This window comes from Trachypithecus francoisi, unplaced genomic scaffold (assembly GCF_009764315.1).
Source record: "Trachypithecus francoisi isolate TF-2019V2 unplaced genomic scaffold, Tfra_2.0 Lachesis_group2, whole genome shotgun sequence".
Taxonomy (NCBI): Eukaryota; Metazoa; Chordata; class Mammalia; order Primates; family Cercopithecidae; genus Trachypithecus; species Trachypithecus francoisi.
Genome location: NW_022681465.1, coordinates 5050767 through 5077334, shown reverse-complemented (window position 1 = coordinate 5077334; position 26568 = coordinate 5050767). Strand labels below are relative to the sequence as shown.

The following is a 26568-nucleotide window of genomic DNA, read 5'->3' as shown; positions in this document are numbered from 1 at the left end:
GAAGTCCCCTGGTGAAAACACAATGGAAAGTGACTTTCCTGTGCATCATAGACACTGAGACATAGTATTAAAAGCACCGACTACTTGGCCCCATGCCCAGGGCTTTTGATTCAGCAGGTCTGGGCTAGGGGCCCAAGAATCTGCATTTCTTAGGAGTTCCCAAGTGACGCTGATGCTGCTGGCCTGGGGTCCTATGATTCAGAGAGCATCTCAGTCACTCTTCCACAAGATTTCTTACACAGTGATCTTACCCCGGCAGGCACCCAGGTTCATGAAAGTGAAATCAGAATCTTTACAACTCAATCTCTTTTCAGTCTCTGTGCCACAGAACTAAAAATTTATGTGTATGTGTCACACGCACACATATTTGTAGTCAGGATTTCCCCAAGAGAAAACGTTTTAGACTTTTAGAAACCACCCCATTTGAAACTCTCTCCATAAAAGTGAGGCAAATGTTTGTAATTTCTAAGGAACTTTCTTTAGAGTATGGAAGCATTATTTGTTTATAGTCTGTTGAAAGCAGGTATAACACTTGGATATATTAGTAATTGCTCAAGAATGTGAGCTGCCACATTAGAAGTGGGTTGTTCATGCTCATACCTAAGGAGAAACTCTCTGCAAATGAAGGATACAGACGACATAGTGACATAGAAAAAGTCGATCACTAGGCCCCTCCTGAAGGAAGGTATGCATTTGCAGAGCTGTGCATGGAGGGAGAGACGGGTTGGATGCACTAAGATACTTACAGTGATGTCTTTCAAGGAGGGGTGTCTCAGGAATGATTTGTGTTCTTTACTTTCCATTTATTTATGACACTCATAATGAAAAACATGCCCAAAACTTGCAAATTTCAGTCTTCACGAAGGTGGATATCCTGTCTTGCTGACACCCTGGGCAGGCTTGGCTCAAGGACACTGGGGAGGAGGCCCCGACTGCTCTGAACTTTCCTATGTGCCTGCACTCTCTCTGTCCACCACTACTCTGGCCTCTTCTTCCCCTGACTGCCTGGAGGGTTCTGCATCCAAAGGCCTAAAGGGGTGAATGGAGAGAGGAAGGAGCCAGGGGCTACCGGGTGGCTGACATTTGGTTTTACTTTGACTCATCTTATATATTGCTGACTGACCAGACCACAGAACATCAAACTAGAGAGACCTTAGAGGCCCCTTTAAGACACACATCTCTGCCTGTCCAGGAGTGAACACGTGCGCGCGCACACACACACACACACACACACACACACAGAAGAGACAGACAGGGTGATGAACCAGTTGAAGTACCTTTCTCAGCAGAAGGCAGAATAGAAGTCAGTCCCAAACAGCACCCTCTCCACCACACCATCCATCACACCAGGGTCTTGCTCCTGGGCCCAGACCCCCCGGACCCCAACACTCATACCGGACCTGTCAGGGATCACACAAGTGTGTCACATGCTTGGGTTACTAAGGAGTAGGTTTGAGTTACGCTTTAAGAAACCATTTTTCATGGTTAATCCAGCACTATTGGGAAACACATGAGATCAGAAGGTCTTTGCTTGACTGGAGAACCTGAGGTCGTAGGCTGGTCAGTGACATTCAGATTTCTTTTTCCATATCTTTGATTTTGTCCCTTATTTTCTGCATGGCTCCTATCAGACCAGTTCCCCTATAGGATTTCTCCCTAAATCCTCTCTCAAACTCTTGCTTTTCTCTTGTCAGTTTGATGTGAACAGGAGGCAGGGACATACTGGGTAGAAGAGGGCAGGGACCCTGGTGAGGGTTCCACCCTCAAGCCTGGACCCACAGCCCAAAGTGAGAACTCTCCCTGTTTTCTTGCAAGAATGTTGCCTTTTGGCTCACCTTGCGCCCTGTCTTGTGCCCATAAGAACCCCAAACCTCAGACTCAGTGGACACACACATACACAGAAGAGAGAAGCATCTGAACATCGAGAGGAGAAAAGTAGCTGGACATTAGAGACTATGGTTGGAGAGGAGTTCAGTCAGGGATGGTTGGAGAGGAGTTTGGCTGGGGACAGCCAGATTCCAGGGGAAGATTATCTTCCCACTCCATCCCCTTTCCAGTTCCCTTTCCTGCTAAGAGTCACTTCCACCACTCAATAAAGTCCTCCATGTTCACCACCCTTTGATTTATTCCTGTGACCTGATTATTCCTGGACGCTGGACAAGAACTCGGGTACCAAGAGGGCAGGGTTTAAAAGGCTGTCACCTGACCCTTCACTGGGCTGGTTAATACTTAGCAGTCTACAAATGCTAAAAGAGCACTGATTGTAACACAGGCCCTCTGGGGCTCCAGGGGTCGCAGACACCTCTTCCTGGATGGCAGAGCTAAGAGAGTATTGTAACACACTTGGATGCTACTGCAGGGCCCATGCAAAGCCTGCTTCCACCATACAGGAGCCACCAGCCAGTTCCAATGTTCATTCACTCTGGTTTCTACACCCATCTGCTTGTGTGCTCCTTCTCATAAGGGATTGAGCACAGTGACTGAGTAAATAAGTCACCCCCTTCACGAGTCTCATGCAGGGAGTCAAGGGCACTCTCTCATCTCATATTCAGAACACCGTGCCAATCCATGTTTCCATTATCCAGTAATAAGACATCTATTTCCTACCTGTCCACCTCTCATGTAGGAAAAACTACAAGAGCTAAAAATTAAGCAAAAGAAACTACACTCCAGTTCTTGCACACTCTGTTTTCAAAGGATTTTTCTTGGGTCCTTAATCAGAGACTTTTGATGACAATACACATGTAATTTGCTTGCTCAAGATCTTGGATTAGTCTACTTAGACCTAAAGTATTAAGTTCTTATATGTGACATCAGCAAATCCTCGGCCTTCAGGCTCCAGGACTCACAGCGTTCTTCTCCAGCCATCACCTCAGACTCAGACTGGAAGACACCTCTCTGGTTACCCTGTTTCTGTAGCTTGCATACAGTGAGTTACGTAAGCCAATCTCTCCCAATCAATCTCTTTTTCTCTACATAGATAGATAGATGAGTAGATAGACAGATAGGTCCTTTTGGTTGTTCTCTGGAGGACCCTAATATACCAAGCCATATAAACAGTAATAGACACAAAAGTGAATTCAAATGTTTATTCCATTGACTAATTTCAAATGTCTGAATATTCTGAGAATGCAAAAATATGTACAGACAGTCATATGTCCAACAACAGTATTGAGGCTTTCCAAGGTCTATTATTATACCAGATTTTGGATGATTATGTTTTTAGATGCATCTCACATGATGGAATGGAGTCTTTTTGGCCGTTTAGCTCAGGTATTACTTCTCTGGACATTTATGGAGACTTAGGTATTATTTCTCTGACTAATGGCACGTCCATGAAGCAACTTCTCAGCAGTACTTACAATCACTTAACTTTGTCAGAAAGAAAAATCACAGAGTCTATTTGAATGCCAGAATCACAGAGGCCAATTTTCTAAATGATCTATATTAATAGATAAAAGAAAGGAAGGGCATAAGCTTCAAAAAGTAATGTAAGAAACTCAGAGAGAACAATCCATTAGCTGTGGAAAGACAAACCCTGGCCATGGGGTGGTGAGTTTGATGAGCAATGTGCTTGGGCACTGCTTTCATCTTTTTACAGAAACCAACTCTGGCCAGGTCTTTGGAAACCACTTAAAAACCACCATGTTTGCCAGACCGTCTAGAAGAAGAGTCTTAAGTCTGAAAGATCATGATTTCATCAAAGAATTGCTGAGTTTTCCATAATTCGAACTATAGAATGAATTCCAGCTGTTGCCAAATGCTTTATCCTCCTTTTATAAAGAAAAAGAAAAAAAAAATCAAACCAATTCTGTAAGCAAAATTACATGGAAAACCAGACGATGTTCCAGAAACGAACACATGAGATCTCAAAAGAAGCATGCATTGTTTCTATCACATGTGCTAGATATATTACTGATGCCTCATGCATGAGCATTACAGGACCTTGAACTTGGAAGAGGGAAGACAGCTCAAGAGAACTGGTGTATTCCTGGATGCAGTCCAAATTCTGAATGGTTCCCAGTGTATTTAAGTGCCAGGTTGGCCCGGCATGATTGCTGTGGACACATGTTATCTCAACATTTACTAGAGCTTGGAGGCTGAGGCACCTTCACATGTCTTACCAGAGGCAGATACCCTGCTTCATAGGGAACTGGCTTCACTAGCTGATTTCCCTGACAGCCTTGACCTGTCAATGGCCAAGGGACATGCAGCCCATCTGGATATAGGCAGTAATTACCCATTTTTAAGGCTCCAAGTTTGCAGACTTTAAGACCTGTGGGCAAAAGGGACCTGCACAGAGAAGGTGGAGAAGAACAGGCCATGGCCACATAGTGGGAACGTGGGAGGGACCTTGGCACCCCTGATGAGTGCAGGCTTGCTGGAACTGCACAGACTCTGGCAAAGGGAAAGAATTCCGAGTTTTTGGGAAGATGTGGGCTTCTTTGTTTGACCCTGGAGCTCTGAATACATTTGAAGAAATGGGCCCGGGTGACATCACACAGCCCAGGTCCCTGAAGAATACACCCCACTCTCTGGAAGACAAACTTTTGTTTTTTCCTCTGCTTTTTTGAGCAGAAAGGAGTTGGTGGGGAGGTAATACATTTTGTAATTTATAGGGACTTAGATAAAGAATAAAGAACAGGAGACATTTTTAGTAGATCAGCTCAAAGATGACCCAAGGCAGGGAAGAAGAAACCAGAATCATTTCAAGTTGAACTCTGGGACCCAACCCTTGAGCCAAAGTTTAAAAAAGAAAGAGATACACCAACTCTAGGATTCAGAACATTTTAGCACACAAAGTGAGGATGGGAAAGATCTCATCTGAAGCAGTTCCTGTGAAAAAGATCTAGAAATGTTAGCCAATCAGATGGGCAATAGGAACCAAAACCCACTACTGCTCTTTAAAGCCATCTCACAGCAATGGAACTCAGAGGAAGACAGGCGTCCCAACTGCAGCTGAGCTGAGGCTCTTCCTGTGCACAGGCCTGGAGATCCCTCTGAATTCTCACAGTTCTTGGAACGCAACAGAGTCTACCATCTTGCATTGTCACACATGGGCATATGGGTAACTCCTTGCTCCAGACTGCAAGTGATTTTGAGGACAGGGCCAAGTATATACCATCTGTCCTTATACAGTCCGAACTCAGCATAATGACTCACACATTTAAGAAAAAATTGCTGGATCGAAGAACTCGATTCCCCAATTAAGATGCACAAATGTACGATACCTCAACTAGCTATGACACTAAAGAGGCACTAAATAGTTTTCATGTAAAGCAACACTTACTTTGGCATTTCATTGTTCAATTCAGATAGAAAAGAAATCAAGCAAAAGTCTCTTGTATTTCCTCAGGTGGCTTTAAGATGTTTAGGGTTCAGATCCAAACACGCAAGCATTTGCTGACTGATGATCAATGAATGAATGGATAAATGGATGGTTTGATATCAACAAAGTAAGGCAAGTTTGCAAGTGATTTCAATCACTTTTTTCAAACTTAATCCCTAAATGAATTAAAGCTTAAGTCCTAGAAATATCTGTGGATGGTGAAGAGAATATTATTGAAAAAAATGTAAGAGAGGATGGTTTTCAAGCTAGTTTTAAGATTTGTCTGAGAAATTTTTGTTGTGAATTGGATGAATATTTCCATTTGAATAAAAATGCATCATCCCCAGACATTACAGCATACAAGTTGGACAATTTAAGACATAGGTAAAATTTTAATAAGTATTTTTATTTGGAAATAAATCTGAAGTTGGAGATTAGTGATTTGGAATACATTGAGCCTAGTGAATTGTAGATACTGACTTTAAAAGAGGAGAGCATATATAATTTTGAGAAAAAGCTGATGTTTTGACAAGGTAAACAAAAGTCTAGTGAAGTCATTACCACATCAAAAAGTCTCCCTCTCAGAGACAGACACAATAGGATAAACTGGTTCTGAGCAATGTTGTTGGCATGCTGTTTCCTTATTTGAGTTTTATACCCCATTACCGATGCTCCAGATACCCACTGAGTGTCCAGTTAGGGCACAACGAACCAGGAACATTGAAATTAAAAAATGCAATTATGTCATAAAAGTGAGAGGAGAGAAAAAAGAAACAGAAGAAGCTGTCAAAAGGGAGATAAAAGGCATTGCCTGGCTGTGTGAAAGCCTTATTTCCTACAGAGAGATGGACCTATTGTAAGAGATAAGGAAATGAGATCTCTTTAAATCAAAAAGAATTATCCATCCTCTTTTGATGTGAAGTAGTGTTTCTGGAATGAAGCAAGAGGTGGGGGAAATTTTCCAGCTATCTTCTTCCCATTCATGAATTCCATAACTGCCCCTTGTAGACCCTTAAATTCTCAAAGAGAGAGCTAAGAAAAAGATGATTTAAAAGTTTCAAATTCAGAACATCGAGAAGTCTATGCAAGTAGAAGCCTTAAAATTTATAAAATATGCAGATAAGATGAAAATGGCATCTATACGTTCCCTTTTCCTTTGGGAATCAGGTCAAGAATTTTCAGGTGATGCATTGACCTAATCTTCTAAGAAATGAGAACAATAATCAAAGGTTATTATTGTTAGGTAGGAATCTAGACCCAACATGGCGGTATCACCTGGCATGGCAGGCCGTTTGTTAGGACTTCCCGCCCTTCACTTCCTGCTAAGACTCTCAGTGCGCGAAAAAAGCCCATGCCCGCCAAAAACCCCCCACAAGCTCCTGGACACGTCATTCCTCAGAAACTGAAACCTACAAACCCCACCTACCTCGCCCTATAAAAGGCCCCCTGATACCCGCCCCGAGCGCGACTTCCTCGGCCCTCCTCCTAGGGGATTGGTGAACCTCGCCCACCAGCCCAATAAAAGCTACCTCTGTTCTCATCTGCCTCATGTTTTCTTGCTTGGCTCCCCATTACATTACAATTATATCACTGGCAAAGTTAATTATTCTCTCACAAAATTGAAAAACTGAGAATGAGACTCATACTGGATTTTCAGCCTCCAATATCAATCATCCAAGCAGTTAAAATATGCTATTGTCAGATACCGCAGAATTTAAATAATCTGATTTAACTTTTGAAATTTAGAAGGCTCCAAACAGGATACAACTAATGAAGCATTTAATACACTTAAAGTAATTGAGGATTTAGTTTTAAAGGATCTATGTCATCAGATATCAACTCCCGAAATCCTAAAGTTCAGCAAGGCAGAGACAGTAAATTCTGATAAACTACTTAATCAAAATAACCACTTAAAATTGAGTAATGAAGTCTTGGGATATAAAAGCCCTTATCTCATAAGCAGTCACTGTAATTAACATTCAGTGAATAAACTATCTTAGTTAAGACTATTGGGGGAAATTTTACAAGTCCCCCAAACATAGATCAAGGGAAAATTGAATACGAGAACTGAAGAAGATCAGCTTTCACCCTGAATGGCCATGAAACGTGAACACCGCCTATGTGTGAGGTCGCCTCCTCATTGCTGATATTTCAATCTAATGTTCAATGGACTGCAACGCCCATTGCCAGGTAGAAGCTGTATTATGAAAGGAAGACAGGAAGTCAGAGAACACGTTATGCTTCCCTGGCAGAATCATCTTTGTTAAAGAATGTGAACATCAGTAACAAGCTAAGTAGCAGTTTGGCTGTGGTGGGGTGACATAAGAGTGGGAGTCAGTAAACCTGTTTGAACCAAGTTACCTGCTAATGATAATAAGGATTGCTTCCAGGCATTGATATTCATACAGTCTTTTCACTTCACAGACATGAAAGGTGTCAGGCCTCTGCACCCAAGCTAAGCCATCATATCCCCAGTGACCTGGACGTACACATCCAGACGGCCTGAAGCAATGGAAGATCCACAGAAGTGAAAATAGCTTAACTGATGACATTCCACCATTGTGATTTGTTTCTACCTCACCCTAACTGATCAATGTTCTTCATAATCTCCCCCACCCTTAAGAAGTTTCTTTGTAATTCTCCCCACCCTTAAGAAAGTACTTTGTGAGATCCACCCCCTGCCCCCAAAACATTGCTCTTAACTCCACCGCCTATCCCAAAACCTGTAAGAACACATGATAATCCCACCATCCTTGCTGACTCTCTTTTCGGACTCAGCTCACCTGCACCCAGGTGAAAGAAACAGCCTTGCTGCTCAACAAAACCTGTTTGGGGGTCTCTTCACACGGACACGTGAAACAAAAGGCAGGTTCAAAATTTCTAAGGAGTGTGGCCTGATAAAGACAAGACTTGAATCTGATATGGCTGCCCCAAACCTGTGGTCATTCTACCCTTACCCTGTCAAAGGTTTTCACAAGATAATATATGTGAAAGCACATAGTAGGTGCTCAATACATGGCAATAATGTGTTTCTTACTTTCATCTTGGTTGTATAGAAAGTAATTCTGGGGATACTAGGGAAGGAAAGAGAGAGAACAGGAGAGAAAGGCTGTGGTTTTATGCATCTACAAAAACAGAGGAGGATTGACTATAGTTCAAACCCTGCAGTATACCATTTGCAAGTGTTCCTCTTCCTAATAATACAAACATGGCCAGTGACAGGGTGCCTTGATTAAGTTCTGAGTCTCTGTCCTATGAAGAGGTCAGGTTTTTACCAGGAAGACTGTAGAGCATTATCCTACAGGAGGTGGGAAAGTACAGACATCCTGAACTCCATCCAGCTGTTGAATTGAGAATCCCTGTTTTCCACTGAAATTGAAAACAAACAAAACTCACTGGCTCTATAATGCAGCTCTTTAGAAAAGTGATTTGAGAATGGATTTTGGGTTGATTTCCCCCAGAAACTCTCTATTCCTTAGGGATAGTTAGATGAGTTACAAATACACTAATCATTCCTTCAGTGTTTCAGGATACTGAGACGAGTAGCCTGGTAGTAGCTTAGAAAACTGAGTTCCTCTGAATGCTTGATGCTCAAAGGAAAGACACCAGTGAACCTGGTAGATTGAAACAGAATCATCGACTGGCCATTCTCTACTGATGCTTCCATGGAATTCATCATACATTTTTTACCAAATGAAAATGTACAAGAAAGAGTTCAAAAATTCATACTTCCCTTACACAAATATGAAGTTTTCTGATTCTATTATTATCCTAACCAATTATTGTTTGTTAGAAGACCCTAAATAGGGAGAGGTAAAATCAAGTACATTCAACATAATCCACAAAAACATGGGTATGATTATAAGATCAGAAGGAAAAGGAAGGAAGAATACATATGGTTAGGAATGTTCCATGTCACACAGAGAGAAGAGCATACAATGTCCTTCTGTTCCACTATTTCCTAAATAAAGTAAACTGGTGGCTGACTTGGGCCATATCACTAGTGTGAGATTTCCTTCATATTTCTCTCTGGTCACTATTAGAGCAATGTGCTTGCTACCCTTCTGTGTAGAAGGTAGTCATGTTTTTCCTAAGACGGTATTTCATTCAGAGTCATTAGCTTTGCTAGCATCCATAATTTAACTATTTCATCCTTAGTTCATACTGGGGAGAATGAACATATGTCAAGCACATAGTGTTAACTTTTAGGACTATTTAAGTTTTTTGTTAATCTCTCAGTTTTCCTCTAGTTTCTTCATCTTATTTATTTACAGCAACTATTGAGAACATACACATTTATTTTTGTTTATTTTTGTTCATTCATTACCTTATTACTTTATGCCAGTTCTCATTTATGAATCATTTTCTTTTACTTAAACATAATATTGTCAAATTAACTTATTAGTTATTAAAACCTGGATTGCACAAAGCTGAAATCCATTTGGCCAGATGGAAACTTGTGTATTTTATAAATATCAGATAGAATTTACTATATTGTTTTAAGCTTGCAAATATTTACTCGTTGCTATTTGTATCAGACAGTCAGTATATATTGGCTCTAGCTAAAAACTTTCTTTAAGTGGAAGTAGCTTTGCTGATTTAAATGTGAGCTTCCATTGTTTATGGTATGAAGATGACAAGGCACTCGATTGACACGTGCAGTTCTTTTTGACATGTTTTTTCTTGATGTTTTCATTGCAACTTTCAAAATATTCTTTTATTTTCTGGGCAAATCTGACTATACAACTTGTAGGCAAAGCTCTTTCCAGGAAATGTTTTGAACAAGATTAGTTAGATCAAAAAACCCACTTTAGGACAACGTATTTTCCATGCAAGTGTCTGTTTCTCACCATCAATATGATGTATCTCATAATTACAGTGACTTTCATTTGACTCATCTCAATTAACAAAATCATAAATTAGATGGAAAGTAGGAAACAATGCATCTGTTGACTTCCTCAGAGTCACACACCGAAGCAGATAAACTGGAAAAGGCAGCTCAGGCTGACAAGCGACACTCAGGACCACCACTCCCCACCTTGGGAATGTCACTGCTACCGGCAGGAAGAAGCCCGAGCTACTCATTAAGACTCAAGAAAGGCCGGTGCAATGTACCCCATGGCTGAAGGCTCACGTGCTACCTCCAGGAGCAGCATTAGAAGGGACCTACCCCCTCCGCAGGACACGGAGCACTCAGAGCGCACGATGGCCCAAGTGTAGCTGGGCTGGGCAGGGGGTTGCTTCTCGGCCCCCAAGCGAGGCATGGAGTATTCCCAGGCAACACCCGGGTTCCTTCCCTGAAACAGCAGCTACAAAATAAGAAAGGGGAAAAATAAAACAAATTAATGCAAAACCAGCAAATACATGCTAACGTGCTTTAGACTACTTAAAATAACTATCGATCAACAAAAAGTTTATGATGATAATAAAATACATTCAGACTATCATTCAAACTTTACATAAAATTTTGGAACAGGAATAACCCTCCCATCTAGATTCAAGCTCATCTAAAAAAAAGTCTAGACTTTGTACCCTTCTCCTCACAGTTAGTGTATGCCTACATGTAAAACTTCCAACACTTTTGCAGCTGAGAAAAAGCATTTTCAGGTTATCATTTTTTTATTGATACATAATAGATACACATATATTGGGGGTACATGTGATAATCTGATACAGCCTAACAAGAGCATTTGACTATCTCCCTTGGTGTTTCTTCGGGATCCTCTGCAAATCCCCACATCTGAGCAAATCAGACAGAGAGACCTACAAAGCGTCATCACACTTCCTGGTGAGTTCAAATAACCCAGGACATTTCAACAGCAATAGATATGATCCATGCCTGACCAAAGTTAAGTTAGAGGACTTTCCACTGGGAGAGATGAAGGAGACTTTTGCCTACTGGCAGGTACCCGTTCAGTCCATGGGAAAAGGTGTTTTATTAGTAAAGGAGATCACTGAGTCACAGTTTAGGGCATGGAATAGGTTTGGGACTCTACATTTCCTAGCTTGAAACCCAATCATATGGACCAGCCACCATTCCTCTCATAAATGTGTTAGATCCTTGAATCTTGGTTAGAAGACTTTTCTAGAAAACTCACCATAACCTGTTGACATAAATCCCATGCCTGCACCTGAGAGTCATGGCAACCTGATATGATGCCCATGTATACCAAGATCTCACCCTCCCCTGAGCACCCTGGCCCCATGCTCCACCCTCTGCCTGATGACACAGCTCCAGTCTCAGTGGTGCTGATGTTGTGGGACAGGTATAAGCCCAGGACAGGGGGTTGCACTGCAAGGTCATTGAGATACTCTCCAGCCCTGACATTCTGATCCTCTGCAACTCTTCTTCCATTAAGAACAGTTTCCTAACAAGCCCCAATTATTTTCAACCCGGAGGCATCTCTCTTTCTCTCTGATTGTTAAAGCTAAAAGCCTTAGATGGTGAGAGACATGATCAAGGAAAGAATTCCAGATAAATATGTTTAGAAAGGGGTAGAATGAAAGAGTTCAGGGGCAGGACAGGAGATGGAAGTAGGACCTGTGGAGATGCAGCAGTTGCTCCACCTAAACCACACCCCGACTGCCAGGGGAGGCATCTCCCAGGAGGACACAAGAGGATGAAATAGGACGGCCAGTCCCAGGGAACAAGTGGGAGTATCCAGGTGGCTGTACCTCCATAGCAATGTGTAGTCGATGGGGCAACTTTTGAACCAAGAACCTTCTTTCAACTGTGCACAGAAACATAGCAAGGTGGGGAGTTAGAACGTCCACTGCCCACCACTGCCATCTGCACAGTTGCATGTGACAGATGGTGTTGTCAAAATCTGACTATATTTTGCGAGCCTCTGCATTCACGAGTAAAGAGAACTGCTCGGTTCAGGAGGTGACCCACCCACTGGACACTGGGTTGATGTGACTGCAGAGCTGTGGCCAGCCAAGGTCAATGCTGTGACACAGGCAGGTCATCACACAGCAAGGGGCTTCGCCTCTGGGCTCTCTTCTCCTGTTGCCACAGAACACAGCAGAAATGCTGATCCCACCCCAGACACAGGCGAAGTCAGAGCCCACCTCCCTCCCTCAACAGTGGCCACTTCTCACAGCCGTCGAGCTTATAGGACAGAAGAAGACTTCTGCAAACATCTACTGCTAAAACCCCCAAATGGGAACACAGGTGAGCACTTAAATACAAATGCAATCATACACCAAAATGTGAATGATGATAAAAACAAGTCTGCTGCCCCATTCCAGCTATGGATAGATCACTCTTTTTTATAACTGTTTACATTCTTCTTAAAATTATGCCAACAGCCATGAATTTACACAAATACCAGAACACCCCCAAAATCTAAGCCCCAAAACCAAGAGGCTGGACTTTACCTCCACAATCAGTGTTTCATTGGTTGGTCCAGCAGCGATTAAGTTCTCGGGCTCATTATAGGACCGTCTGTAGTCGAAAGTAGTGCCTGAAAATTTGTACCGGCCGGGCCAGTCCACGGTCCAGTGCCCATTCAAGTAGTACCTTCTAAGGGCATTGCACACAGAAATGTAGGAGGTAGAGACATTCATTTCATAGATGCGGATACTCCGGGCTCCAGAAGGAATGGTGACCATGTGATAATACTCTAGATAAAGGAAATGGGGAAGATACAGCTTGTCGTTCCATAAGGCAGAATCTCTAAGCAACCTCAGTCCTCAGTAAACAAAACCTGAGAATCCACATTTGGAACTGGGGGAAGATGTGTTCTGGTGACCAGTCACCTTAGAACTATACCCGACTGCTTTTTATTAATAGGAGCAGAGCTCCTGTAATGTTCACTCTTCTTAAGAACAATTTTCTTTCAAATAACTTAGCAACGACTTCCAATCAAAGCAAGAGGCTTGAGAAGCCAAGTGCTAGCTGAGGCAGGAAGTGAGGCAGTGGAAGGTAGGCCTGCTGTTCTCACTGTCGCCTCAAGCTCCTCTGCTAGGAAGCCTCAGTTACAATCTTCTTTGCCCAAGGCTTGCAGGCACCTCGAAAGTACTCACGGTTGGTGTGGTGGTGCTTGGAGTAGAGACCCCTGCGAATCGTGCAGGCTGAGTTATTCCCGTTACACACCCCACAGACATCTTCCACAGCATCAGATCCAAGGACATTGTCACATCCAACTCTCTGGAGGGCCCACGAGGTCATATGTCATTCATGAAAGAAAGGACAACACAGCGATACTGTCACCAATCTCACACAAGAAACCTCTTCCCCACTAGAGTTGAAAATTTCACCAACGTAGGGTAGTTAACAAATATTTATTGGATACCTAATATGTGCACAGCGGGGCTACAGTGTTACCCTTCAAAAATGTAGGAAGCTTTTAAAATGTGAATCGTCACCTGTCCTCTTTAGTATTGTTACACAAGTGGCCCTAAATTAAATCTATAGGTTGTCATGTTGGAGTGATGGGTGAATTTCAGACTGACCTAAAGGGCTTAGTGCAATGACAAGCAATGTGTCTACACAAGGTTCTAACAAAATATGCCATTGTGGGCTTTAATTGTCTCATGCAATGACAGAGAAGGAGCAGATGACACACAGAAATTCTCCTCAGTAGTAATTACATAAAGGGCATGTTTATTCACTTCCTTAGAATTTTAGGAGCTCTTTAAAATTTCTCTGATGTTCGTTTGTATTACACTTTCTAACAAAGAGAATAGGCTCTATATGTCAAAAAAAGAAATCCACTCAGAAGCAAAATAACTACAATTCTTGGCTTGAAATTCACAGGGCCAGATGTATTTCAGAACTTAGAGTGTTTTTTTAATTTCAGAAAGGTAATAGATGTTATGTATGTAATGCATATGAGAATCCCACAAGGCCCTAGGTGGCATCCCATAATTAACTCATGAATGTTTCCATAGTAAAGCCCTATATATTTATAGTAAGTGAGATAAATAAAACCAATCAATAGTCTCATATCAGTTCAGGAAAGGCTTTGCCACCAAACAAATTCAGGCCCCTCCCTCCCCCCACATTTTCACAGCTTTTTGGATTTCAGAGTTACAAATAAGGGATTATGACACTATATCATTAAGAAACCTAAATACAATAAAATAATGAACACATCAATTAACAATTAGACAAAATTGAGGACTGTACAGCTGAGGTACAATGAAAGAGATCTTAATGGAATCATCCAGCCTAACTCTTATGTATTAAAAATGATTATACTAAGGATCTCAGTAGATGACTGAACTTGACCATGGTCGATAACTTAGGGGAAGTGAGAACTAGAAAAGATGTTTTTGGACTCCATAAGATATGCAGATTGAGTAACTTCTTCATCTGAAACCTCATTGTCTACATGCAATGTATTTGATCTGCTAACACCTTTGCTTGGTTTATAATAACATTTTTTCCACCCCTTCCCTCTCTGCCAGTCAGGGTAAGCGTAACATCAGTCACTTATGTCCATTTAGCCGCCGACACTTCCCCAGCTTGTCTCCTGCATCCCTGTCCGCCCGCCCTCCTCAGCAAATGTGTAGCTGCTGTATGTTGCTGAGGCCTCTGTCTGAGTTGCAAAGTGGCCCAGGCTCTCACCCAGCCCTGCTTCACTGACTCTCCACCCTACTGCCCACAAACCGCAACCGAATCCTGTGGCTCCACTGTTCTCAGACTCAATACTTGCTCTATGTACATGGGCACAGGATCCCCATCCAGCCTTGGAGATGGCCTTGAAGACTCTCTTCTCACCCCAACCCTTCCCACAGCTTCCCCCAGTCCCCCACGTTCCCTCTGGGCATTCTGATGACTGAATCGGCTACTAGCAACCCATGCATCTGGCACCACCATGTCCCCTCTCTATTTTCCTGACATCCCTCTTCCAACTCATCCTTTCAGATCTAGCTTGGATGTGGATGTTCCCTTCTCCTAGGAGACCCACAAATGTCCCAGACCCACATCTAAGACAGAATGGGCCCCTCCCTCTACTTATGCTCTGCACACACTTCCACTGCTGCAAAGCAGCGTGTCATCAATGTGTTCTTCTGACTTTCTCCCCACTGGGCTGTGACTTAGAGGGAAAGGCTTGTCTTATACGTCCGGTCTTTCTAGCCTCTACTGGATGCCTGACACAAAGCAGACTGTCTGGAATCATTTGTTGAATGAATGAAGGATCATGATTACCTCACATATCCCATCTATACAAACATTACGGCTATCCTCCGAGCATGGAGTCCCATCTTTGACTTTATTTGACAAAGAAAAGAAGAAATCAAATCCTTCTGCGATACAGTAGAGTTTGCATAAGTCCTGATCTTAAAAAGAAATACACACACAAACACAAATAAGAAAAATACTTAAGCTCTGATCATTTTTGCTCTGAATTTTAGATAGACTTTCTTTCTTCCCCCATAAAATAACTCCCACACAATAATACATTACAATGGCATTTTTAATGGTTGGCTCATTATGTTTTGTTTTATTTCTTTAAATGTATTTATTGCTTCACTATTAAATTTTACTCTACAGTGTCCTTTAAGACCTTTGATTTTTATACAGTGTTTGGCACATAGTAGGCATTCAACAAATATTTGTTGGCTACAACATTAATGCTTTACTGTTTCACTAGTATCATTAACTACTATCTTGTAGAAATGCAAAAAATATCACTACCATTTTGTAGTAATACACAAAATTCTTACAGATAAAATGTAATCAAAGAATCAAAAACATCACTGAATTTCTTAATGCATTTGGTAAAATACATGAAAAATCAAACTAATAAAAAGAATAACTTAGATGAAATCTCTTGAGAACAATGTTTTCTACAAATATAATAAATTGTTTTAAAATATTGGTACCTAGAGAAATAGGAAGTTTACTTCCTTCCTAAATAATCCATTTCAAGGTTTTTGGGTTTATATTTAATATGAACTTTTTTTTGAAACCATTTTGCCCCTTTTGTTCTCTTCTTGGTGAAAAAGGAGACAATTAATGATGAACGTTTTGTCTGTCTTAGAAATTTTTATAGGCCCGAGATTCATCTACAGGTATTTTCCTTATCATTCAAGATAAAAGGCCCAACTGAATAATTCTAAGAATCAAATTTAGTGTGTGCTTCCATGATGAATGAGCTTATTCACTGAAGACTGGCAGTCAGGAGGAACGCACACACATTTTTGAACCACGATTTCAAAGTTCATTCTACCTTTCTCTCCTCCCTAGTGGCCTGTACCACACTGGCTTCATTCGTACAGACTTAGGAGTAAAGGGACAACCAAACATGCTTCGGGGAAGTTGTTTGTAATTTCCTTTCAGAATTTTCTAACTGCATGAACCTGACACCGTGAAAACACTGTATACACTGAGATGATGAATGTGAATGTCAGATGGGACATCTCACTTGTCTATGTCCAAAGGGCTTCTGTCATTTTTTCAGGCAATGTTCCCAGTTTCAAGCAATAAGATGATTAGGTTTTCTTTGAATTTCTCCTTAATTATGCCACTTGAGCTACTGACTTTAAGTTATTTTAATCATGAAAACACACATTTCTTTCCCAGTGGGGAGTAAATTCTTACACATGCCACAAATAAACTTCTTGGTTTATAGTTGTAGATCAATACTTTCTGAACATGGTATGCTTCAAAATTATTCCATTTTCTAAAATATACTGAAATTTCTCTTTCATTCTTTGACAATTATAAGTATTCAATGGGTAACTTGCTTATAGCAACAACGACTGTAATTCTTAATTCATCAACTACTGTAATTCTTAATTCAAAAACATACTGATTCAGTTTCCACACAGGATCTATCTTGTATTTTTTATCACTTCTTTGATGAGTTTCATTGTACTATGCACACCCTTTCTATCTGGTATGTTGATTTCTGACCTCACAGCTGGTCAAGTTTAGATAAGAGGTCATGACAGTGGGGCTGGCAAAATAAAACCAACCTCCAGAAGAGAATATGCAACCCTCACCTCCCAGAGTGATATCTGGTTTATTTGTGCACCACTCTCTCAATCATGTACTTCTTTAAAAAGTAAAGGTAGTAAAGCACAAGGCTATTACCCGAAAGCAGTTTGAGATTTACCTTCCACTTGAGTGTAAGGCTTCCACTTGTAGTGCCGCCCTCTGAATCGTCTGCTGTTGTGCTCCGCACACTGAGCGGCGCGGAAGTCAACACTGTCCCGGGGACATTTCTGACTGTTGCAGAGCTTCAGAGTGCGAGTGGAGCCCTCACAAAACTTCCCTCCATGCGACGGCCTGGAATGTGTATTTTGAAGTCAGAATTTTCATATTTTAGTAGCTAACTAAATTATTTCAAATTAGGCTTATTGGAGAGATGAATCTAAGAGTGTTAGAGTGGGCACTTAGGGAAAGTGGATTTCTTTTTTTTCTGAGAGAGCCTCACTCTGTTGCCCAGGCTAGAGTGCAGTGGCACAATCTCAGCTCACTGCAACCTCCACCTCCTGGGTTCAAGTGATTCTCCTGCTTCAGCCTCTCAAGTAGCTGGGACTACAGGCATGTGCCACCATGCCTAGCTAATTCTTCTATTTTTAAAAATTAGGCTTATTGGAGAGATGACGCTAAGAGTGTTAGAGTGGATAATTAGGAAAAAAGTGGATTTCTCTTTTTTTTTTTTTTTTTTTTGAGATGGAGTCTCGCTCTGTCACCCAGAGAGGCTGGAGTGCAGTGGCGCGATCTCAGCTCACTGCAACCGCTGTCTCCCAGGTTCAAATGATTCTCCTGCCTCAGCCTCTCGAGTAGCTGGGACTACAGGCATGCGCCACCACGCCCAGCTAATTTTTGTATTTTTACTAGAGACAAAGTTTCACCATGTTGGCCAGGATGGTCTCGATCTCTTGACTCCGTGATCCGCCCACCTTGGCCTCCCAAAGAGCTGGGATTACAGGCGGGATCCACTGCACCCAGCTGGAAAAGTGGATTTCCAAGAGGTCGAGAACACATTCTTGCACACGAATGGTGAGGCTGTGCTCCCTTTTCCATTGAGTGAATCCTTTACAAGAGCGGCAGGGCAGGCTTGCCTGTCCTTGTTCCTCTCCTGGCCCAGCGCCTCTGCAGTGGTGAGGCAGGGTGGGCAGCTGTCCTCACCCTGCGCAGGGAGGGGCTGACTGAGGAGGACCACACTTTCTCAGGATAGCACATGTGAGAGAATGTGGAACTCAGAGGGAAGTTCAATGACTTTGCTTTCCAGACCAAAATTTCTTTCCACCACCAGTCTTCTGGTGACAAGGCCAGGACTCAAAGACCAATACCAAAGAACCAGTCACCTTTGCTGGTTGGCACTGACAGCTCACCCTAGAGAATTTGCATGTAAACACTGGTAAGTGCAGGCAGCCCAAGGGGTACAGCGGAGGGTGGGGAGCTCATGCTTTAAAGATGGTATTGAAACAAGAAGCCAAATGACACATCTTAAATAAGCTTAAGGGCAAAGGCGGACCTAAAAAACACCAGTCAGAATGGCTACTATTAAACTGTTAAAAGATAACAGGTGCTGGTGAGGTTGTGGAGAAACAGGAACACTTATACACTTTGGTAGGAGCGTAAGTTAATTCAACCATTGTGGAAGAGTATGTGGCAATTACTCAAAAACCTAAAAAAGAAATACCATTTAACCCAGCAATCCCATTACTGAGTATATATCCAAAGGAATATAAATCATCCTACCATAAAGACACAGGCAAGTGAATGTTCGTTGCAGCACCATTCACAATAGCGAAGACATGGAATCAACCTAAATGCCCATCAATGTTAGACCAGATAATGAAAATGTGGTACATATACACCATGGAATACTATGCAGCCATAAAAAAGGAAGAGATCATGTTGTTTGCAGTGGTACATATACACCATGGAATACTACGCAGCCATAAAAAAGAAAGAGATCATGTTGTTTGCAGGAACATGGATGGAGCCTGGAGGCTATTATCCTTAACAAACTAACGCAGGGACAGAAAACCAAATACTGCATGTTCTCACTTATAAGGCAGAGCTGAATGATGAGAACACAAGGACATATAAAGCAGAACAACACACACTGCGGCCTGTTGGAAGGTGGAGGGTGGGAGGAAGAAGAGGACTACAAAAAATAACTAATGAATACTAGGTTTAATCCCTGGGCGATGAAATAATCTGCACAACACACACCCATGACACAAGTTTACCTATGTAACAAACCTGTACTCTATCCCTGAATTTAAAATGAAAGTTAAATTAAAAAAATAAAAAATCAAAGTCTCTTTACTTCCCCACATCGGTGATGCTCCTCACATTCATTCTTTCTTCTTACAGAAGCTGGAAATTAAACCACTTGCTGTGAAGGGAAATATATTTGATGGAAAACTAAAAATTTGTTTTTTTCTGCATACAAAAATTGTTCTTATTGATCTTATTTATTTGTTTTCTATATACTTTTCTTACGATTTATTTGTTTTAATCAGATCCTGGGTATGTCAAGTAAATGTGATTAAAATCCAATTCCTGAATATTACTGTTGGTGCTGTTATTTTTTGCTGTGGTCAGGTAGTTAGAAGCATCTTAAGTTATAGCACAGAGAGGTAATTAAGAAATGCTTGAGTGAAATACCTTTCCTACTCAGTGCTTCTTACAATCATATGCATAGCATAGACTTACTATTAAGAGCTGAGACCAGGTGTGATGGCTCGTGCCCATGATCCCAGCACTTTGGGAGGTCAAGGCAGGTGGATTACCTGAGGTCAGGAGTTCGAGAACAGACTGACCAACATGGTAAAACCATGTTTCTACTAAAAATACAAAAATTAGCAGGGTGGGTGGTGGCACCTGTAGTCCCAGCTACTCGGGAGGCTGAGGCAGGAGAATAGCTTGAACCTGGGAGGCAGAGGTTGCAGTGAGCCAAGATCACACCACTGTACTCCAGCCAGGGTGACAGAGCAAGACTCCATCTCAGAAAAAAAAAGAGAGAGAGAGAGAGCTGAGGCACAGGCATACTGCTTGGAGGGTTGATGGCATGGAAATCGTCATTTGTGCGGAAGGAGGTCAAGGCATACTTACTTGGGGTTGGTGCAGAGGCGACTCCGGTGAGACACTCCCCCTCCGCAGGTCCTGGAGCATGGGGACCAAGAAGACCAGTCTGACCAGTGGCCATGGGTGGGCTTGGGGCCTTCATCACCATATTTCACACACTGTCCTCCCCGGCACCACTAAAATTTTCAACATAAATAAGTTGACTTGACTCAGACAGATAGGTAGATGGGTTCATCTCACCACTGCTATAAGGCTGAGTAGTGGGAAATTTTGCAAATGATGCAGATGTTAGCCTCCCTACCCTCAAGTAGCACCTAATATAAATATAGTACATTCACGGTTGCTTTTTTTTCCTTTCCAAACCTAGTATCCTCCTATAAATTCACATACAGGGAAGATGAATAGAAAAATCATTTTCAAATGTCTGATCTCCTGGAAACTTAACACATTTAATGAAGGAGTGTTATCTGAACACTCAGTCTCACTGTTTAACTCCCAAGTCAGCCAACTCTGACCTGTCCTGAAAACAAGGTGCTTTTCACATCTCATGTTCAGAACAGAGAGAGTCTCAGGTAGGAAAGCACAGCTGGGGGCTCTGCATGGCTCAACACCTTGTCATTTCAGGCCAGTGCTCTGTGCTTTCACCCCAAAGCACCTGGGCTCAGAGCCTTGGGACGATTAACCGATGCCACGTTAGAGGTCACGCAGCTTCCAGGTCGATGAAGCAATCCTTGTGGAATTTCATCTCTCCCCACAAAGGCTGGAGATGTTATCTGTTCCCCTTTCTCCAGAGAAGTGCTCATTCGTTTTAATTCATGCTAAATTCCACGTAGCAAATTCACTGCATCACATATCAGTGCTATGCACTATTTAACATGGTGTCCAACAGTGGTGGTTCCCTGGGTGGTTTGGTGCGGATTTCTAAGATCTTAAAGGTCCAGACTGTCTGTTGGGAGGAAGAAGGAAGACGTTTGTCCCTTGTCCTGGCCCTGGTGGAGTGAGAAGAACTTGGCCTGTGGGCTGGGGAGACCTGAAGTCAAGTTCCTTTTTACCTCCAAGATTAGAGCCACTAGATTTGTACAGAGAGAGAGAGAGAGAGAGAGAGAGAGAGATAGAGGCTACTTTCATAGGAGGAAAGTAATACTTCTATTATTAAATGATGTATTAGGGTAACACATATCAAGACACTGATATTTGACCAGTGTTGCCACATACTATAGCAGTTCAAATGGCTCCATTTAATGCTATTTAAGTAAGAACAATTCAATTTAAAAACAAGAAATTCTGAGGAGTAAAGCCTCATCCATTCAATTCTTCAATTATTTTCTTTAAGCACAACAACATCATCTTTTCCACCCCTACCTGCCCTCCCCCCAGGTGTAGAACAAAGTCCACTGTCTTAGGCTCAAGGAGAAGCCCATTGCCGGGAACAGGCTCCTACTCTTGGACAGCCTCCAACAGGCGTGGGGACAGGAGTGAGGTTGCACTGGTTGTGCAGAGAGGAAGAAGCCGCCAGGTGTGTGCTACTTGTCATTGTTGTTTATTTTTTTCCCTTTCTTACAACCATCTGATCATAACTTTCTAATGCAGGAGACATGAAACATGAAAACAGAATTTCAGTAGGTTGAATAACTCTGAAAATATTTCTGGGAAAATCTGTCTTGGTTCGAAGATGAACAGGATTTGAAGCCCCAGAATGAGGTCAGGTTAGTGGAAGACAGGAGTGCTGTCTCGAAAGCAGGATGTTTATCAAAGAACCACTGTTTTTTACCAGGAATCTGTGAGCAAACTCAATGTACATCATAACATCGTTGTTGATTTACTTTGCTGTTGTTACTTGGCGAAGTTCACAGACTCAGAAAGGGGTACTGGCATGGTAATAGCTTTCACTCTTCTGTTTTTGTAAAAAGCTTATTTTTTAATGAAAGATTTAAAGATACACACAAGTAGAGGAAATAGCACAGGAGTCCTTGAAACCTGCAGTCCTGCCTCAACATTTATTAACTCATGTCCAGTCTCATTTCACCTAAATGCCCGTCCACTTTCTCTCTCCCAACACTGACTCCCTGACTTGAAATCATTTCTTCAAAGCTCTTTCACTAAGGGTTCCCCAAATTAAGAACTTTAAAAAACATAACCACAACACCATTGTCATACCTAGAAACCTACAATCATTCCTTAATATCATCAAATGTCTAGTAAGTGTTCAAAATTCCAATTTGGTGTTTTTATTTTTTCTTTCAGTTAACACAGAATCACAATCAAAACACAGCTCATTTATTGCATTCAGCTGACATGCTTCTCATGTCTCTCTCCACATTCGAACTCTCTCTTGACGTTCTCTTTTTCCTGAATTCACGTGATAAAGGAATGGATCTGTTTGTTGGGAGTTTCCCGTACTCTGAATCTTGCCGGCTGCGTCTCTGCATGCCATTGAACATGTCCCTGGGTTCCTTAGATCTGCTTCAATCAGGCAATTGGATCCAAGGGATTGGTAAGGTTCAGAGTTGGATTTTTGGCAAGACTGAACCATTGATGGCTTTATGTATATGCACACAGAATGCCTGGTAAGGCCTCCAGCGTTGGTGTTAGGATGCTTCAGTGTTCAGGGAATATAGGCTGACTTGCAAAGGTCCCCAGCTTCCCAAATAATGCTTTTAGCAGCCATGAACAATCATTTCCTAGATCCTTTATATCTTTGAGTGTTGCGAGACTAATGATATTCTAATTTTTTTTTCTTTTTCATGATTGTCTGGATTACTTCTTTTAAGGAAAAACAACCTTCATCAAATACCTCGGTACCCTGAGTTTGAGATTGTACAGGAAAACCATGATGCTTTTCTCTAAAAGATAAAGAAAAATACGCTATTGTCATATGTTTCTTTTGGAAATGTTGCTTGAGCTTCCTCTTGACAGGAGCCAGGCATCTTTGGAAGGCTTCTAGCTTTCTGACTCAGCGAGGTATCCCAGGCTCATCTTGTACATTCCTTGTGTGGGGAACGGGTGCTTGGTGTTAAAAAAAAATCAACACTCACTGAGACAAAAGATCTCTTAGCAAGGCTAGTTTACTTTCTGCAGAAAGGGTACACTCGCCAGCAGTTTTGCCACCAGAGTACACCGAACAAAGGAGACAGGGTCATTTATAACCTGACACATCCACCCTACTGCAGTGTCCAGTTTCCATTGGCTGTAATGGGATCTCACATTCTCTATTTGTCCCAATTGGTTAGCAACTTAGAACTTCTTAAAAGAGGCAAAGGCAGAGGAGAACAAAGGAAGGAGGAAGTAACTGTGGAATGCTGAGAAAGGCAAAAGTACCTTCAAATAAGGAAGAGGAACAGGCTATGGCCTAATGCTTGCTTGAACCAGTATAAGCATGCCAGGGCAAATATTTAGGCTAAAATGTGGGAGCTAAGAACACAGAGTACATTGATTTCTTTATTATGGCTAGCAGATATTTAAGAATGTTAGCATGGGTCTTTGAATAAATTGTGCTTCCAAGGGAAGTTACTATTTATTCCTAATTAGATGGGGAGAGAAGTCTCTTTGAAGAGGAACTTCTACTACACTTTTTATACTTGTTATAGGCCTGGAATCATCCATTTACATGAGAAGTTCTGGCTCCTTTTATTGAGAAAACTAGATTAAGAGGTTGTAGCCTCTTTAACAATTTTAATTTTAATTTTTTCTTTACATTTTAATCTTTAAAAATTTTAATTTTAAAGAAAAAATACTTCATTAGTTCTTAGAAATGTATTAATTTTAAATTTTAAATGTTACTTAGCCTCTTTGATTTTATATATGTATCTCTTTTATATATTAAAAATCTTGATTCTTAACAACATAAGCACATTTAGTACTTCCTTTATCCTAGCAAAATAAATCCATCAACAATAACGTGATTACTGAAAACAGTTTAAAATTATTTGTAGCATTTTTTTCTCCACTGAATCTATCCCATTTGGAATGCACAGACTAATTACTGGAGTTTAAAGTCTCTTGAAATAATTCCTCTGTTAGGATTCTGGTTAAGCCAACAACTTGATACATTAGGTCAAAATGTTTCATTCCGCCTTTGATGTTTAGGGATTATTTAATAGCATTTTAAGTTATCTAAAATAATTACAAGCTTTTCAGCATTTAGGGTTTATTCTTTTTAATGTAAGCAAATAGCTATTGATTAGTATTTACTTTTCTTTGATAAATGACAGCATATTACCCAGATGTTTTTCCATCCTACTTTTCCACTTAACAATTTGTTCTATACATCATTCCACAGAAGTATATAGACATGACCCTCTCACATTTTTACAGACACATAATATTCCACGGGGTGTTTATCCAACTCGTCCTCTATCAATGGACATTTGCAGTATTCCAGTTTTTTGCTGTGATAATGACTGTTGCAATTCTTTGTATTAGGCTGATGCGAAAGTAACTGCAGTTTTTGCAATCAAAAGTAATGAGAAAGGAAATCGCGCAATACATATTTATTAAGTCGATGCAAAAGTAACTTCAGTTTTTACATCTTTTGCTATTTCTGTTAGAGTATACTTACATGATTTTCCTAATTTTATAAAGTATTAAAACAAAAAAAATTTGAGAATCTGATGAGAAAGCCCTATATCTTCTGCTAAGGGGGTTGTGGGAAATATAGGGGCATGTAGACACACACACACACACACACACACATACACACACACACACACACACACACACACACACACACACACACACACACACACAATACACACACACACATACACACACACACACACCACACATACACACACACACATACCACACACACATACACACACACATACACACACACACCACATACACACACACATACACACACACACACACACATACACACACACACACACACAGACATACACATACACACACACATACACACACACACCACATACACACACACACACACACACACACACATACACACACACATATACACACACACACATACACACACACACACATACACACACACACACACACATACACACACACACACACACACATACACATACACACACACACATACACACACACACACACATACACACAACACACATACACACATACACACACACACACACACATACACATACACACACACAATATTAGATCTAATTTTAGGCAGATAATAGATGGTTGGAGGCATCAGGTCAAGATTAAGAATGCTGTGTTAAATATACATATAGATTTCCACTGAAATACCAATTAGGTTTCTTAGGACTGACTTTATCACAGTTTTGTGTCTTATTGACAGATACTGTGACTCATGAAAAAGGCTTTATCTTAGAGAGGAAGATGCCACAACAAAGTGCCTATGCCTGTGGCGATCGCTGTTCACAAAATCAGCACGTCACACCTAAACGCAGCAGATGCAGGGGAGCAGTGTATTGAAGCAGAAAAAACAGCACTGAGTCATCAAACAGGCATCACAGATCAGCTCTGCGAGCTATGTGACCTGGGGAACGCACCCATGTGCTCTGAGCCCCGTGTCCTCTTCTGAAATCAGGGATGATAGAAATTACCAGAATGAGTTCAGAGGGAGGGTTCAATGTAAGCACTAGGCCAAGTGCCTAGCTCTGGACCTGATGGAATCACACAGTGAGAGCTGGTTTGATTTCACAAGAGGGGTCCCCAGTGACCGAAGAGCTAGAATCCTTCAGGCATGCATCTCAGCTGTGGCCCCTGCCCCTTGTCCTGGATTTCTCCTGGGGTGACCACAGAGGAACCCAGGGCCTTTCCCAGAAGAGCTCTGGAATGTCCAGTGGGGACTGCACTAGGCTACCTGTAGGGCTGCTTTGAGGATGAAATGTACACAATGCACTAAGTTGAGCATTTGGCATTAAAAATGAAATAAATATCAGTCTATGTTACTGCCTCATACAACGACTGTGGAGCCTCAGCAGCATCCTTAGTAGCAGAGAGAGGAGACGGGGTCCCATCAAGAAGAACAACATTGGGATACTGACCGCTGGCCACCCACACATCTAAACTGATAAACCACAGGGCCACATGCAAACCAATGACAATGACACACAGACACACGACTAATATCAAAAGGGACTGTTTACGTGAGACTTGGATATCTTACATGGTTTGGCTGTGTCCCTACCCAAATCTCATCTTGACTTGTAGCTACCACAATTCTCATGTATCATGGGAGGGACCTGGTAGGAGGTAATTGAATCATGGG

At 41.6% G+C, this 26568-nt stretch overlaps 1 protein-coding gene across 1 annotated transcript in view; it reads right to left on the bottom strand.

The window, feature by feature from the left end:
• ADAMTS16 (ADAM metallopeptidase with thrombospondin type 1 motif 16) overlaps window positions 1-26568 on the bottom strand; it is a 186833-nt gene that overhangs the window by 78692 nt on the left and 81573 nt on the right. The window contains exons 12-17 of the mRNA XM_033178754.1: window positions 20364-20512; window positions 17401-17573; window positions 15489-15619; window positions 13358-13481; window positions 12710-12954; window positions 10500-10638 (exon numbers count right to left, since the gene is read on the bottom strand). Coding sequence (XP_033034645.1) covers window positions 10500-10638; window positions 12710-12954; window positions 13358-13481; window positions 15489-15619; window positions 17401-17573; window positions 20364-20512 — 961 coding nt within the window. The remainder of the gene's footprint in view (window positions 1-10499; window positions 10639-12709; window positions 12955-13357; window positions 13482-15488; window positions 15620-17400; window positions 17574-20363; window positions 20513-26568) is intronic.